The 15,923-nt window shown below is 38.8% G+C and overlaps 2 protein-coding genes across 3 annotated transcripts; one reads left to right on the top strand and one right to left on the bottom strand.

Moving 5' to 3' along the window:
- Nucleotides 1–17: 17 nt before the first annotated feature.
- On the top strand, nt 18–3,849 carry tectb (tectorin beta). Of its 2 annotated transcripts, none has more exons than XM_069704693.1 (11): nt 18–95; nt 181–256; nt 682–872; nt 1,627–1,778; nt 1,887–1,959; nt 2,157–2,260; nt 2,356–2,439; nt 2,528–2,690; nt 3,014–3,092; nt 3,220–3,252; nt 3,549–3,849. In XM_069704693.1, the coding sequence occupies exons 2-11, from the start codon at nt 190–192 to the stop codon at nt 3,620–3,622; spliced, it is 1,020 nt and encodes a 339-aa protein (XP_069560794.1). In that variant the 5' UTR covers nt 18–95; nt 181–189; the 3' UTR covers nt 3,623–3,849. The 2 variants fall into 2 exon arrangements, with proteins under 2 accessions (XP_069560794.1, XP_069560793.1); XM_069704692.1 differs by having other exon boundaries at nt 1,857–1,959.
- A 1,099-nt stretch (nt 3,850–4,948) lies between these two features.
- Nucleotides 4,949–13,649, bottom strand: gucy2g (guanylate cyclase 2g). Its single transcript, XM_069704455.1, has 21 exons — nt 13,311–13,649; nt 12,166–12,514; nt 11,973–12,082; nt 11,607–11,789; nt 11,340–11,484; nt 10,913–11,048; nt 10,698–10,801; nt 10,350–10,516; nt 10,088–10,228; nt 9,912–9,995; nt 9,112–9,216; nt 8,906–8,977; nt 8,566–8,734; nt 8,286–8,441; nt 7,415–7,592; nt 6,952–7,092; nt 6,575–6,767; nt 5,943–6,117; nt 5,499–5,597; nt 5,172–5,263; nt 4,949–5,074 (listed from the first exon to the last, which is right to left on the bottom strand). Exons 1-21 carry the CDS (start codon nt 13,647–13,649, stop codon nt 4,949–4,951), a joined length of 3,264 nt encoding a protein of 1,087 aa, XP_069560556.1.
- Between the last annotated feature and the right edge of the window lie 2,274 nt (nt 13,650–15,923).

Raw genomic sequence — 15,923 nt, 5'->3', positions numbered from 1 at the left:
AGGTGTTAGTTGTTGAGTCGCCCGTGCAGGTAACTAACCGAAGAGCCATGAAGATCCTCTGACATCCAGCGAGTCAACGGTGTTCTACCCCTCCGGTAAGTTTTATATCTCACAGAGTTTCATCTTAACGCATTATCCTTTTAGTAATCTCGTATTTCTGATTCTTGAATTTCTCTGCAGCGTCACACTATGGCTTCTGTCGGTGCACTTTTAATACTGTTGCCTGTTGCGTGGACATGCGCGCCCCAAAAAGCAGGTAACAACACTCAGGTATAAAGATTAGTTTATGCTTATCTCATTGCCATCATAAAACACCGCAAATCCTGCAGATAACCGAAGTAATAATTTATCAGAATCTTCTTTCATTGTTTATTTAATGTAAAATGTAAGAATCTCACATCAGGGCAAGTCTATTTTAAAATCACAAATTTCTCTCAAGAGATTTTTTTTATTGTAACAAGATCAGTTCAGATGAGGAAAAGCTGATAAAAAATGCTTTACAGGAAGAAAAGAGAAAAAAAAAGAAGAATCCCTTTTTCTGCAGAATTTTAATATAATGAAACAAAATAACAAGACCAACTGAATAAATGACACCATTACAAATGACTATGTCAGTAACTATTAGATATATAAAGTGTGAAATATTCTCTTTGTAAGTCTCTTTGTATTTTCTTATTTCAGACTACGTGATGGTGTCATGCTTCCCCAATGCCATCATTGCCAACGTGCCCGAGTGTCCGTACGGCTGGGAGATTGACCAGCTGTCGCTGGGCGGAGTCTGTTACACGGGAATCCACAGCCAAGGTTACTTCCGCTTCATCATCCCAGACCTGACACCGAAAAACCACTCGTACTGCGGCACGCAGTCTGAGGTGAGACACATTGAATAGTAGCCCTGCAAATAAGATTTTTTTTATTTTTTTTTTAGATATCCATCTCATACATACAAATAAAAAAATAATTGACTGTTGCGTTGAGGAGAGCAGAATTTTTATGTATTTGTTTTTTTTTACAGACTGGCTCGTGCAAATGCTTTATTATAAAATCATTATTGTTTTTTTTTCCTGATCGAAGCCTTCTGTGCACACGTTGAGTTCGGTGCTCATGACATATCTCCATGATTGTTTTGTATTACTAAAAAATATGTTTGAAAGTTGATCAAAAAAAAAATACAAAGTTACATCAGGACAGTCCAATATAACTGATAATAAAACCTTCTTTTGTTTCACGTCATACAACTTGAGCACTAATGTGTGGCAATTTCACCTCTCATCTTTGTTTGAATTAGAAAACCCTCTCAGTGTCAAGTTTTTAATAAATGTTTTCATACATTTTTATTCAGTATTGCCCTGAGAATGACTGATAATTCACAGAAGAAGCTATTTTCCTTGTTTGGTTAAAAGTCATCTCACTGAAGACCGATCACAGTGAAGAAACGTCAAAAATCTGGCCACATAAAATCAAAACTATCTCTAATTAATTAATTCAGGTGTACTCGCCCTGTAAGAGATTCACCCATTTAAATACATGGAAGTTTCTGTTATAATCAAAAAAGTTACAGCAAGCATACATCCACTTTATGAAGCCACTGATCCCCCCCCCCCCCCCGGATGCTGTTTTCCACAGTACATGCCCGGCAAAGACCCCAAGTACGTTTTTTATAACTCCATCGTGTCCAACGACACCTCGCTGACGGTCAGAAACCAGCCGGTCAACTACACCTTCAGCTGCGTGTACCGAGCAGCCTACCTGGTAAATAACGCTGTCTTCAGCCAAAGGTAAGCACCCGTTGAGGACACCAGGCAACCGCAGCTACTGTGTGGACGACATATGCATTCTGACCCAATGACTTGTAGTGTTTTTACTAAACCCTCTGCTTTTTCCAGAGTGGCTACAGTTTATGTCAACAATGGGAGTTTAGGCACTTTTAAATCACAGTTGTCTATGAACGTGTTCACGGTGAGTAGCCGCTCACAGATTCACTTTCTCCAGTGGAAGCGACATGTTTAATACTATTTTTTTTTTTTTTTTTATAATATAATGCTGTCTGGAAAACTAAAGGTATAACAAATAGCAAGTACAACTTGTACAAATAAAAGATTGACAGATGATGAAAAACCAAAAATGTCTTATTTTGTTGTTGTTGTTCTTTATAGAATTCAAAGTTCCTGTATGCTAAGGACGCTCCCTATGTGATCGACACGTCTGAGATCGGCTCTGAAGTTTTTCTCGGCATTGAGGCAAAAGGTCTAAGTAACAGGTGTGTCACTAAATGTTAAAAACGCTCCCTTTGAGTATATTCAGACTTTTAAAGGTTTCGATTTCTGATCCCACATTTGTTCCTCCACCTCTCAGATTCAAAGTTGTGATAAACAACTGCTGGGCCACGCCGTCTCCGTACTCAACGGACAGGAAGAGGTGGAGTCTCATCATCAACAGGTGCTTAAATATGAAAGGATAAATTCAACTTCAAATATGCAGTATGTTTTTTTTTTTTTTTTTTTGCCTAATGGCCATTTCCCAACAGCTGCTCCTCCGACAACACTGTGACTATTTTTGAGAACGCCAAAGACAGCCGCTCCACCTTCAAGTTCAACTCTTTCCGCTTCCAACGGCTGGAGAAGGTGTCCACCGTCTGGCTTCACTGTGAGGTCCAGGTTTGTGATGGAGAGAGGCTCAACTGTCTGCCAGTGAGTACAACGTTAACATATGATACCAAACATTAAAAGCACTCAACGTGATTTGTTTTTGTTTTTATTTTTGTAGCCTCCAGGGACAGAGTGGCATACACCAGACGCTAAAAAAAGAGAATTATTACTAACACACCTGCTTTTCCTTTTTCCAGCTCATGTTTTGTCCTTTGAAACCCTTGTACACATTATGTCAATGTAATATTATAATCTGAGTTTCTCTACCTTGAATACATTTTATTTGTTTCCCAGCGTTTAACTTGCTCTATCAACAGCAGTTATTTTCAGCTATCGATAAGCTGTGTTGTTACTTTTTCCTGAAGAGCCCCTGTACTGTGAGAAGTCTGTCATCAGAGGTGGACCCGAGTGGGGGGATCCTCACTGCTGAGTTTCATGTTAAAGGTAGAGCACAACATGTTGCCTATTTATGCTGGGATAAAAGGAACCATGATATTTTGAACTCAAAGTATTGTAAATAACTACGTAGAGTAGGATGATGTACAGTATTTAAGTCTTTATCTCTTAACAGGAAATGAGTCCTCCAATAATGGACACATAACAGGTAAACAAATGTGATTCCTAAAGGGGATCTTGTAAAATTGATGTCAAAAAACCTATCGGTACTGGTAATTTTTGAATGATACTCAGCCCTGGTATTTTACAGAATAATTATCTAAATTTTGTTTGGAAAACAACTTTTTTTATTGGTTGCTCTATATGTTATTAAAATTTCAAAAATTTAAATAACTAATTTAGAAAACCTCAGCTCAGATATGACTTTTGAAACCTTTTAAAGCTTCCACTCATCGAATCTTGTTAAAAGCTGTTTCTCTTTTCTTTTTTTTTGTCCCACCACAGGCACCTCACTATTCATCCTGGTGGTAATCCTGATAAACACATGTTGTGATCTAGTAAACGGATCAAGAATATAGTAAAAATCATTCATGCATTATCCAATAAATAAACACAAACAGAAAGGGGAGTGTCATCCAGGACTCAGGGAGCTTATGAATACTTTCCTCCCCACACTCAAATTAATGGGTTCTCATTATCTCACAGATGTGATCTGCATGTAGCACATTTATTCATATTTTGAATAATCTTGTTTAATGTTACATTATTTGAATGGTTTCTCCAATAAAAATTAACTAAAAAAAAGTTGTTAAAGAAAAAAGATTCTGGCTCTTTTTTTGTTTTGAACTTTTTCTTTTATTCTGGGGATTTTCACAACACTGGAAAATGAATAAACTATTTAGTTTATTCCAGAATTAAAACTAGACTCTTGAACATGACAGCAACGCAATAAACATACATCAGGTTGCTAAACATACCATGATATTCCAATGATACTGCTTTTATTCCAATGATGAGATAGAACAATTGGGAATAAATTCTTTGTATCTTGTAAGAAAACCAAACAATATATCATATATATTCACTCTTCATCCTCGCAACATTGGGATTAGAAGCAATAATTTGTCGCAGCAGTAAGAAAAGAATGACAACACATTTTAAATGTCACTGTTACAATTTTACCAGAGTTACAGATGTTCATAAATAAAGAAATCAAATAAATTCACAGTGAAATATTCAGTTTTAAAATAGAATCCTTTTTTTTTTTTAATATTATTTTTCATAGGTGTTTTTTTTTTTTTTTTTTTTACATTATTGAAGCTAGTGAAGCTTTAACTTTCATTTCTTTGTGACTTTAAGATTTCACAGCATTATCTAATAGTCAACAAAAACATTGTAATGATAGATATGATCAAACATGGAATGGCTGTTTGATTTTGATGCTAATTTTGTCTCAAAAGCCTGAAAGTAGAATTGGAAGTGTAAAAGTTTTCAAACACGTGTTGTCATCCAAACTCCAGGCTCTGTTTGCTTCTCATGAAGTCAAGTGTTTTGCATTTCCACTCTGGTCTCTGTCCACATATTGTCTCTAGTCCTCCTCTTGACAAGCGTTTAAAACAAACTTGTTTTCCAAGGCATTGTGTGAGACTTCGAAATGTTAAATTTTCCCGATTCCTAATTTTCTTCTCTAAATGTGCACTGCAGTCAGCGTGGATTCTGTCATGTGAGCTTTGGTCAGGGTTTTCTGGGTCTTCTTGGCCACTCCTGGTTTCTAGAGCAGGGATATAAATAAAAACAGATCAAAACACGACGTCGGATTTCATACGAAACATACAGTTTGACTGACTGTGCTTGGATTTACAGTGCTGGACTTGTTTCTGTGTCACTTGTCTGTAATATAGATCTTATTTGTCTAACTGTACCTCTGTTTGTACTTTGAGTGTGTCAGTTGGTGGAGAGTTGTGGACAATAAGATGAGGATTAAATCCATTTTTCTCCAGCAGCCAGTAGGTCTTATGAGACCCTTTACCCTGTCAGGGTCACAAACACACTCTGGTTGAAAACAAGTAAAAAAAAAAAACAGTGGCTGTACAACTTATTGGGGGAATAAACATGCACACAAGTCACCTTCATTATGATTTCCCCTCTTTCTTCCATCTCAAATGATCCATCCTCGACCAGAATGTCTGCCGTGCTCTGAGATATGTGAATCTTCAGGGCTGTGCACAATGAGGAGATGCTTATTTGTTTTGCAGGTATGAATTTTAAAGAGTTGAACAAATCTTGTAGGTACTAGATTAAAAATGAAAGGGCCATAAAAGTAATTAGACTACAACCTCACACCACACCTTTAAAATAAACCTATATTTAGCTCAAGTGTTAACAAGAAGGTTTAAACAATGCAATTGCAATATCGATGGTCTCCATGAATAATTACTGCAGGCGCTCACTCACGTAAGCTGTTGCTTTCCATGCGAGACGCCATGTTCACTGTGTCACCAAAGAGGCAGTAGCGAGGCATGGTGGTGCCCACCACTCCGGCAACCACCGGACCTACAAAAAAAAACATTATTTTACATATTATTTCTCAAATGTTATCTGTTCAATGAATAAACTTTAAAAAAAAAAAGTTTCATTTGGTACAAAATTGAGGCCATAATGTCTAAAATGTGCGAACGAAACAATCACTGTTCATGATTTCTGGTTCCCAAAAAATATGAACAAATATCGAACAGTACACAAGAAATATGCAAATACAGTAGGGTTCCAAATTATTCCAAATATCTTGCTCAAGAAAAAAACAGCAAGAAAACCACCTATTTAACTGTTATTAAATAAAACGAGTTTTGAAGATACTGAATTGGCTAATTTGAGCTGTAGTTGTCCCTCATCTCTTACCTGAGTGTATCCCAACGCGAATTGCAAGACTGTCAGTCGGCATATGACGGATCCTGAAGACCTTGATGGCACTCAGGAAATGCAGAGCCATTGTGGATATCTCCAAAGCGTGCTGGTTGCCGTTGCTGATGGGTAGACCGCTGGCTACCATGTATGCATCGCCGATTGTTTCCACCTTATAAAGAAGCAAAGACGGCAGCACAACAAAAGGTATTTAAAAATGTTGACACAAATATTTTTGCTGAGAGTTGGATGAGATGATTGATACCACTTCCATGTCTGGAGGATAAATATATATTTAAAGACTGGAAATAGGGGACAGCAGCAGCTGGCTTTGCTCTGTCCAAAATCTGCTTTCCAGAACCTCTAAAGTTCACTGTGCACTGGATCATTACTTGGCTGGTCAGTTTTATACCTCAGCTTTTGTATGGACTAAACAGACAGGACTTTTTTGTGGTAACTAGCGAGGTCTGGACCTATCGTGTGTAGATTTTCCTTACCATTTTTGTTACTTTTGAACATCATCTCTTTGCAAGAAAGTCAATAATCGTAGTTACCAAAATGTAGACGCTGTACATTCACTGTACTGAAACGTATGTTGGTCACTCAATAAAATTCTCAATGTCTCTTACTTTGTACACATCGTACAGCTTGATGATGTCGTCGAAGAGACTGTAGAGGTCGTTGAGGAACGTCACCACCTCCATCGCGGAGCTGAGAGAGCACATGGAGGTGAAGCCCACGATGTCGGAGAAGAAGATGGTCACCAAGTCGTAGCTTTGCGGCTCCACTGACCTCCCTCCCATCAGCTGATCTGCAATGTACCTGCAACCAGTGAAACAACAGCACCGCCAAGGTAAGACCAATCTAGATCCAGTTACGACGGAGTCCAGTTTGGATATTTTTAGTCACGTTATCCGCCTGGCTCTATAGCACAGTTGATCAAATTTCATACCAACTTTTAGACAAGTTAGACAAAATAAAAATAAAATGCAGTTACATTTGTTACCTTGGTAACATGCTGGAGAGAAGCTTGTCGGCGCGGGTCTTCTCCACTGTGAGCTGATTGGTTCTCTCCTCCACCACCTCCTCCAGGTGATTTGCATATTTCTCCAACTTTTCCACCATATTATCCAGTATATTTGCATTACTACAGTACAGAAAGTCATCATCACCTCTGTTAAGGAGCTTTTGGTCGAGTTTGGGGATTTCAAAAATAACTTTTAGAAATTCATTTGGAAATTTGTCCACTGGCCAAAGAAAGAGGGATGAATTTTTGGTGTAGGTTTACACTTTTAAAAGATCATTAACGCTATCAGATGGAAAGTTTGGCTCGTTTAACTACTGATACATTTATTTTTTGCACTTAAATGAAAATGTGCCAAATGTTTCAAGTCACAGCAGGTATTTTGAAGCAGACAACAAAAGAACATTTTGCGACATAGTATGTTTAACAACGTGTGCAGCCTGACCCATCTGGACTGGTGTCCCTCAGCCGCCTCCGAATAAACCCAAACTGCGGTCGGTGGTCAGGGTTTTCATTCCAGCAGGCTCTCATTAGTGCGTTAACGTTCTCGTCGCACAGCTGGTCAGACAGCACCGGTCGGAGGGGTTCCCCTTGGAAAGGAGTCCTCAATTGCATTACAATCTCTGGAAGAAACATCGAGCACCGAAGATATAAATGTGTAGAGCTTCTTTTTGGTGATTTTATTTTGGATATTTTTAGTCATGTTAGCGATGTGGCGCTGCTGGTCTTTTGTCAACTTCGATGTGAACATTCGTGATCAGCAGACATGAATCTTTCTGAATTTGTTGATCCCTAGACAATTTAGTTGGTTTAGTAAAATGTGTCAACAACTACGAGAGGGATTGCCATTAAATGATGTACTAACACCCTCCTTAGGAAAACTTTGGCAACCCCCCCCCCCTTATCAGATATCATTAGACCTTGCCTGAGAATCACCACGTTCTGTTCATGTTCTGTACAACCATTGATCCATTGCAAATGGGACCTAGCAATAGCAAACTTGTAATATTTTTTAATGGTGCCAATTTGCAAAATTGTAAAGAAATATAGATACAAAAATTGGTTCACATGTTTGAGTCTAAAGCTAACTACAGTAACTGACCTCACGGCAAAAAAACAAAAACAAATTATGTGCCAATTAAAATGCAAAATATATTTTTTTGGACAATATTTAGTACTAACAATATCCCATCAAAATGGTTCTAATATAAAATTAACAAAGCTGTTTTTAAACAGTGTACTGCAGCATCTCCAACATCTGAATGTTTGGAAATGACTAAATAAATAGGTAAAGGAAATTAATGAATCCTGCCAACCTTTGGGGTCCAGATTGATGTCTTGATATGGACCACCTTTGGAGTTGTACATGAGCTCCCACATGATGATGGCAAAGCTGAAGACGTCACCTTTGGGCGTTCCATTGTGCGGAAGGCTGAGTTGTCTCAGAAGCTCGGGAGCTGTCCACAACATCTCTACAACAAATTCAATTCACCTCACATTTATTAATTCTCCTTCTTGCTGTGATGAACTTAAATGCTAATAGATTTAAGATGACACCTAGATCATTACTGAGCTCTTTGATTTCAACTTGCTCACCTTCATATTTGGTGTTTTCGAGTGGGATGATCTTGTTTTTGCACCCGTATTTAAACTCCCACAATCCGAAGCCGGAGAGTTTGATTTGGAGTCGGCTATCAACTAAACACGTGCTCGGCTTTAGGTTCCCATGAAATTTGAGGCTACTCTTGTGAATGAACTCCATTCCCTGGATGAAAAATAAACACATTTATGCCATGGAAAGGTTCAAATAATTTTCCAAATAATCATAACAGAGTTTTGTGAAATTTGTGAAGCTTTGGTTGTATTCAGTGAACAAAAGGACTTTCCAAGCACAAACTTGGAGCAAAAAACTTGCTCCATACATAAACAGACTCACATTGACAATGTCATATGCAAAGGACAGCTTGAACATCCCGTCAAGCCCAACGTCTGAAGCCCTCAGAACATCCTACAGAATAAATCAAGGGAGCATTTTCGATAACATAAAAGTTTAAATAACAACCAGTTAAAAGTCTAATTAGGAATGGTTGTAACTCGAATTTTTCTCGCATTAAATTCTGCAATAACTTGTTTTTCACTGACCTTTAGACTGCCTTTCCTGCAGTACTGGATGACCAAACAGACGTTCGGTGGCTCGATGCACACACCAAAGAACTGCACTAAGTTCTCATGTTTCATCTCTTTAATCTGTCTTAAAGAGTTGAAGATGGTTAGGCACAAAATATATCCTTTCATGGGTTAAGAAAGAGGTAGAATGAGGCAATTCTTTTGAGAAAAGGTTGTTTATGTTAAACCCAGTTATCACGGCAAAATGTGATATCGCTACACTTACACGATATCTCGGCGTGAGAGTTACACGTTTTGTCGTCATGGTCATGTGTCTCTTACACGCTTTGTCTGTAGTGATTTCTAGAAAAATTAAACTATTTGCAAAACACTTGGTTGGACTGAGGGGAAAAAAAGCTTGCTTGGGGTGAGGACAAATGACAAACACACGGTCAACTTTATTTGAACTTCATTGTCTCACATGGCAGTCTGTGATCCTTCGTCAAATGACATTTACATGTGTGTAAGTTTGACCTGTAAAAAACATTTAATAGACATCCTCTATCCTCCGCAAAACGCGTAACTCTCACACCCAGACAGCCCCAAGCGTAGCTATCCCACGTTTTGCTTTAGTAGACAGGCGTGTGTATTTCACACTTTGCCGTGATACTGTGTTGCTTTGTTATATTGCTAATATACATCACTCTCTTTAGTTAGATTTACTGCACATGAATTTTACTATTGTAAATGTTTTTGAGAATAAATACAAATAAAAAAGACAGATAAACCAAAAAAAGATTAAATTAGATAAGTCGGAACAAAATGAGAAGCTTTACCAAATTGAACTCCGTGATGATCGAAGGTTTCCGGAAATTACAGGTAATGGGATTTTTGATATACTTGATGGCCACTTGATTTCCCTGTTTGAAATTTAAAAAAAATGACGTCAGCCGAAAAGAGACTCAACATGTATTTTATATGTGTTGCTGTAGAATCAGATTAAAACTGGTACCTGGTGGAGACCAATGGTGGTGAAGACAAGTTCTTTGCCTGCCTTGTCCTTCAGGTCATAGCTGTTGTTGGAAAAATTGGAAATAGAGCTAACGGTTTCACTCTGACTGCGCGTGGTGGTCAGAGATAAACCCTGAATTCTCTGGAAGAGACACAAATACGTTGCTTGTGAACACAAAACTAGGCATACAAACACTTTGTAAATAAGCTACTCGTGCACTTTCTATCCCTTGTCCCAACAACACAGCTCGAGTGCTCATTACGGAGGGCTCTCTGATGATAGTGATGTCGCTGTAGTTGATCATCCACCAGCAGGAGTCATCCAGCCTCGTCTGGAGTCGAAACTTCTGCAGCACGAGGACGCCGATGCACAAAACTGCCAGCACACCAATAACGGGGAAGGTCAGGAGCATAGCCAGCACTGCGATGTCTGTCCCATCAAAACAGTGAATTATAATGTGGTTAACTTGGCCTGAATGTTTTTTGTTCTTTTTAAATAGGTATAAAATTGGGTGTTGGTGGTCTAAAAGGAAAAACGTAAACTGAGGTAATTGTCAGATTTACTGGTTTCATAAAGATGCTTTTCTTTAAGTCGTTAACTGTTGCTTTACCATTCGTCAACCATTCACAGAGCTCGTTGTTGAAACCACAGTCTGGCACATCAGTCGTAGGTCTTCCTTTCGGCCACACCACAGAAACAAACCTCGATGTTGATCTGAAATAATACATTTTCGTGTGATTAGAACTTCACATGATACGTAATGTGCGGATTATTATTCGGACAGATTTTAAAATGAGATTTTTATGGTATAAAAGTGTTTGTTACCGGACATTTTTGGTGTGACTGTCATAATGGAGGATGGGCACAAACTTGGTGATGTTTTCTATATTCTGCAGGTCATAAATGGAATAGTCCAAGTTTCTCTCCCCCTCTTTGTCAAAGTGAACCAGTCCAGAAGCACCTGCAATGATAAGCCATTAGTACGTTAAACTGTCCCTGAAAACTTCCAACTGAAGGAACGGGCTTTAAATGGAAACTGGTGACAAAGTGTGTTAACATGGACATGTATGGAGTATCCTGGCATTCAATTATTCTAAATGCTTTAAGAGCTGTGAGTTGCAGCATCAGATGACTGTCTGCATTGTGAACATTTATTACACCAAAACACACACTGAGAGTTGTGTTATTTTTCGGACTACTTTCCACATTGGCAGAATAACCTCACGATACAGGAATTAAAGCACATAGCTACCATAAAATCGAATGTTGCTTCTGTTTTTCAGTGTCTGTAGAAGCTGCCAGCCGTCATGAGGATCTTTGCCATCTTTCAGGACTTCCTTCAGTCCCATTGCGTAAAGAAGCACTGCGTCATGCAGGTGAGCAGAGTAGGGGCTAACCTGAAATACATTAGATCAGTGGAAAGAATGTCAAAGTGATTCGATTACAACATTTTAGCAATATTTTCCAATACAATTTTCCAAATTCATGTTTTTATATTATGTCATCAGTGCTAACTTGCCTCCCTCTCAGATGTCAGGTTACTCCGAAACGGATGTCCTTTTAGCTTTTCAAAAACTTGCTTGAAGAAGTCATAATACTCGTAGCCATCGTAGGATTTCTGGCCAATGACGAAGACCATGTCAAAAGCTCTGATGGCAGCTTGGTTGATCCTGTTGTCCAGTGCATATTTCCACAAGTTATCCTGCCTCCGGAAAACAAGATTAATGATACAGGAGAAACAAGTTAGGAAAGAGGTGTTTTCAATGAAAGCTCATCTCTTTTCTGTCTTACCGGCCTGCGTTTCCCAGTGTCCCCACTTCTTTCTTTCTTTAGTTGAATGTGTGTAACTGTTTAATGCGTTTTTACTCACCACGCTGCCACTAACCTCAAAATGCTGCATGAGGAAGAAGACGTAGTCGCCTTCCATCAGACCTTGACGCTCGGCCTCCAGCAGCAGAGCCATGGTGTCCTCTCTGTTCGTCATCACCACGATAACTGCAGGGCGCAAGAAAACATCTGAGAAGAGGAATTGTGAGACACCAGAGGTGCAGATGTGCTCGTAGAAGCCCTTTTCGTACTTCTGGCGACTGTTGAAATGTACTTCACATTTTGATAAAGCAGCTGAAGGTCGCTGGTGTCGAACTTAACCGCTGCAGCCAGCTTGAATTTGTCTCTCAGCAGGCTCTCCACCGTCGTCCACAAACCGTCGACTTTGTCCCACGTGTTCGAGTCCAAGCCCCCTCCGATCATCGCTACGTGGCTCCATCCGAAGAACTCCAAGGTCTTCCCCAGGACCTCGGAGATTCTTTTGAGAGGAGGCACTACTTTGATGTAGGAATCGTAGATGTCACCGTTGTCCATTTTGGAGGATTGTCCCACAAAGCCAAACATCGGGATGCCCCATGTTGACGCAATGAGACCGGTTACCTGGAAAGTGGTAAAAATGTGCAGCAATAATTAGGAAAAATGCTGAAAAACACAAAAAAGGACAGAGAATTTTGGATTTATTTTTACATTTAAAGCTGCAGGTGTCAGAGCCTCAAAAACTTATTTTTTCATTTAGATGTCATTAAAATTAACCTTTTATTTACTTCTGTTCATGTTTTTTTTTTAAATTTTGATTGGAATATTAAGGGATTTATATCCTAAACTGTTGCTAAATGATCCTTTATAATAAGAATAACTCAAAAGGGATGGAAAAATCTTAAATTTAGGTAACATTATTCAGTTGAAATGTATTGTTGGGATGTTTGCTAATACATCAAAAATAATTATAAATGCAGATATTATTTATATATATATATATATATATATATATATATATTAATCATTCATTAAGTTTCTAACTTTTGACTAAAATTTTAAGAATACAAAGAAAGCGCTCAGATAAATTCAGCAGAGTAAAAATTACAAAACTTCCCTTAGGCTAAAAAAAATCTCAAGTGAAGTACAATTACCCAAATAATATAGTTTTTTTTTTTTTTTTTTTTTACTTCCTAATACTGCAGTGTAATAGACATGATAAAGCAATACAAATACAATAACAACTCCATGAAAAAGCAACTGATAAGTGTTACTATTATTTTGTCCACCACATTTAAAGACTTCTCTGTTCCATCACCACAACCTATTCATCCTCCAAAATGACTCCACAGTTGAACACACACCTCTAAAACAGTTTCAGCAAACCAAAACAACAGCATCAATGTCACCCGAGACGCACCTCGGCTTCTTCCGGACATGCAGGACCGAAGAGCGCAGACACGTTCTCCCTCCATACTTGCTGAATGAACCCTCCCAGGGACTCTTTGGGATTACAGTCTGTGTCCTTGAACACAAAATGCAGACTGTAGTTGCCCAGGAAGGAAGTGTTGGTGTTCACCTTCTCCACGGCTATCTGGATGGCAGAGCCCAGCCGCTGGGCGCTGAAGGGGAACGACATGTTCCAGGGGGCCTGGAAGCCGATGAGCAGCTTGTGGCGTTGAGACCCGTCGGTGCCATTCTGGGTGACGGCGGCGGCAGTCAGCACGAGTACGAAGTGAAGCACCAGGACGTGGCTCATGCCAGAACAATAGTCCGGCGTCAGCATCACTCTCATCCTATCAGTTTGCTTGATGCTTCGGGGGCTTAAATACTCAACTTCCCTGGTGATGCTGGACAGTTGTTTAGGGAGGAGAAAATTTAAATATGCGGAGGAGAGTGGGCGGTACAGAGAGGAATTATATCCATCATTTTCTATTCTTTTCTGGGGTGGAATTCTTTTGACATTTTTAAAAACGATCAAAAGAGGCTTTTTTTTTTCCCTCTTCAAATTAATGCATCAAGTTCTTACAATAAAAAGTAGAAATTCTGCTTTTATTTTGTCTCACGATTTAGCAAACTTTCAGCTTGTGTCTGTCAAAGATCACATAAACTCATTTTCTGATATCATTATGACTTAATAAGTCCTTTATTAGATTTTAAAATCCTGTACATTCCAAAGGTATCACCTTTATGCCTGCCTTCATTATCGCTCATATCCATAAATCTGGTGTCAAAGTTCATTGTTATCTCTTTTACCTCCAACACAGTGGACACACTTCCACTTCATGCAAAACAGAAGAGGAGCAAATGCAAAATATTAAAGTTTATTCAAAGAATGCAGGTTTATTTTATTTTTGAAAAAAAAATTAAAAAATGAGGCAATACAGCAAAAAGTGAAAACTGTTGAAGCTCTTGTGTTATCTGCTCCTGCTGGACTCAGATGAGGCAGGTTGAGCCTTGCTTGGTGCAGAGAGGTGCTCACACCTGTGTGCGGTTTCAGGTGCTAATGACCACAGGTGGGCAGCTTGGTACATTAGTGGTGTTGCTGGCTTCAGCTGATTTCTCTCTCTAGGGGGATTCCTGGTCCCAAACTGCAGCTGCTAATCCCATCAGGTAATGTTTTTTTGTTTTTTAAAGCTTCTCCTAATGAACCTTTTCCTCCAGCTCCCTGTCTGACAAAATGAACTTACTCACACAAGAAAACATGTGAGAACATCGCAGTGGGGGACGTGTGTTTGAGAAAACATGATATACCTGCAAGTAAATGCACCATGAAACAAGTTAGTTAACTTTGTGGTTTTGCAGTTGCGGTCTTACTTGGTCTGATATTTGCAGTAGCTTGTGACTAAATGTTGGCAAACTTTAGTTCTTGCTGTCTGTCATTCATTTCACCATCTGTTGTAACTACCACCTGTTTCCACTGAGGCTCCTGTACAGAAAATGACTCTCACTTTAAAATAATGTGATCAAGTGTGAGGTACAATTTCACCTGATTTTTTTTTAGTGGAGCTTTTCTGATTCCAATTCACTTAAATGAGCTAAAATTGCACTGTGCATCATCCGAGTACTCCTACACAACTTCTTGGCAAAGACAGGACTGCATCATGTAACATAGCAGAGTGCATAAAAGAGACCAAACTTAGAATTTTTAGTCATTTTCTTTTGTCTTTATTTTTTTTTAAGCTGTTGGGACTTTGAACATGATAAACTTCAGATAAGAACATCGACCTTTCATCTAGTGCAGCATCTTAGTCTTCCTCTGATATTACCACAGATAAAGTGTTGAGTTTATCTATTTGGACTGAAAGCAAAGCCATGCATAGAGATATATTTGTTAGGGGGGGCAATTATACCAGAGCATTCTAATATCCCAGGACAGTTTTCATGTCATGTCTTCTTATCAGTGGAAGTCCTGGTGGTCAAGGTTCAAAGGTTTTATGTATGTTTTTATGAGCTGCCTAACTCCATGTGTTTCCCTTCAGAGCAGAGGAAGAGGATCTGCTGTGAACACCTGAGAGGACCAGCTGCAGGTGAGAGAGTCGCTGACACATTTTTATTTTATTTTGTTTTAAAGGGTCATTTCTTAAAAAAAACAATAATGGATTTGTCAGATGTGTGTGTAGCAAATATTCCCTTTGTACACCCTGAAATAATTTTGATTTAGTGGGTTATTTTGTTACAAGATTATCTATATTGATGTTGAACTTTTTTCCCCCCCCTCCCTATTGTCATGCCTTTAAATGCTGTTGATGGCCATACTAGGGCTATAAAATATGCTTGTTACCTTAAGTGTCTTGAGATGTCATCATAAAATAATTAAATTTAACCTAATACATGACACAATTTGTCTCAAGGATCACGGAAACTCTCATTTTAAAAGGACAACTTGTTTCCGTGTCTTGCACGGCATCTGTTTCTGTTCTTCTGCTCATTAAAGTGAATGTAAATATCTGCTCAGCTGACTATCGTGTATTTATGGGCTGTAATGTTGCTTGCAGCTGACATCGGTTGGACTCTTGAGTGATGAGTTAGG

This window comes from Brachyistius frenatus, unplaced genomic scaffold, assembly GCF_029030835.1.
Source record: "Brachyistius frenatus isolate BFR_SWC_R1_liver_20210118 unplaced genomic scaffold, ASM2903083v1 Contig_51, whole genome shotgun sequence".
NCBI classification, from domain to species: Eukaryota; Metazoa; Chordata; class Actinopteri; family Embiotocidae; genus Brachyistius; species Brachyistius frenatus.
Note: the sequence above shows the minus strand (reverse complement) of the source record. Positions and strands in the feature narration are given on the sequence as shown.

What these genes read in the sequence shown, in the direction of transcription:
- tectb (XM_069704692.1), top strand. Translation starts at nt 190, where the DNA reads ATGGCTTCTGTCGGTGCACTTTTAATACTGTTGCCTGTTGCGTGGACA. An exon ending in TGTCTATGAACGTGTTCACG is followed by an intron (nt 1,960 to 2,156) that starts GTGAGTAGCCGC and finishes TGTTCTTTATAG; the next exon opens with AATTCAAAGTTCCTGTATGC. An exon ending in TGGAGTCTCATCATCAACAG is followed by an intron (nt 2,440 to 2,527) that starts GTGCTTAAATAT and finishes ATTTCCCAACAG; the next exon opens with CTGCTCCTCCGACAACACTG.
- gucy2g (XM_069704455.1), bottom strand. Translation starts at nt 13,649, where the DNA reads ATGAGCCACGTCCTGGTGCTTCACTTCGTACTCGTGCTGACTGCCGCC. An exon ending in CTATCATCAGAGAGCCCTCC is followed by an intron (nt 10,229 to 10,349) that starts GTAATGAGCACT and finishes TGTCTCTTCCAG; the next exon opens with AGAATTCAGGGTTTATCTCT. An exon ending in TCATCACGGAGTTCAATTTG is followed by an intron (nt 9,217 to 9,911) that starts GTAAAGCTTCTC and finishes TCTTTAAGACAG; the next exon opens with ATTAAAGAGATGAAACATGA.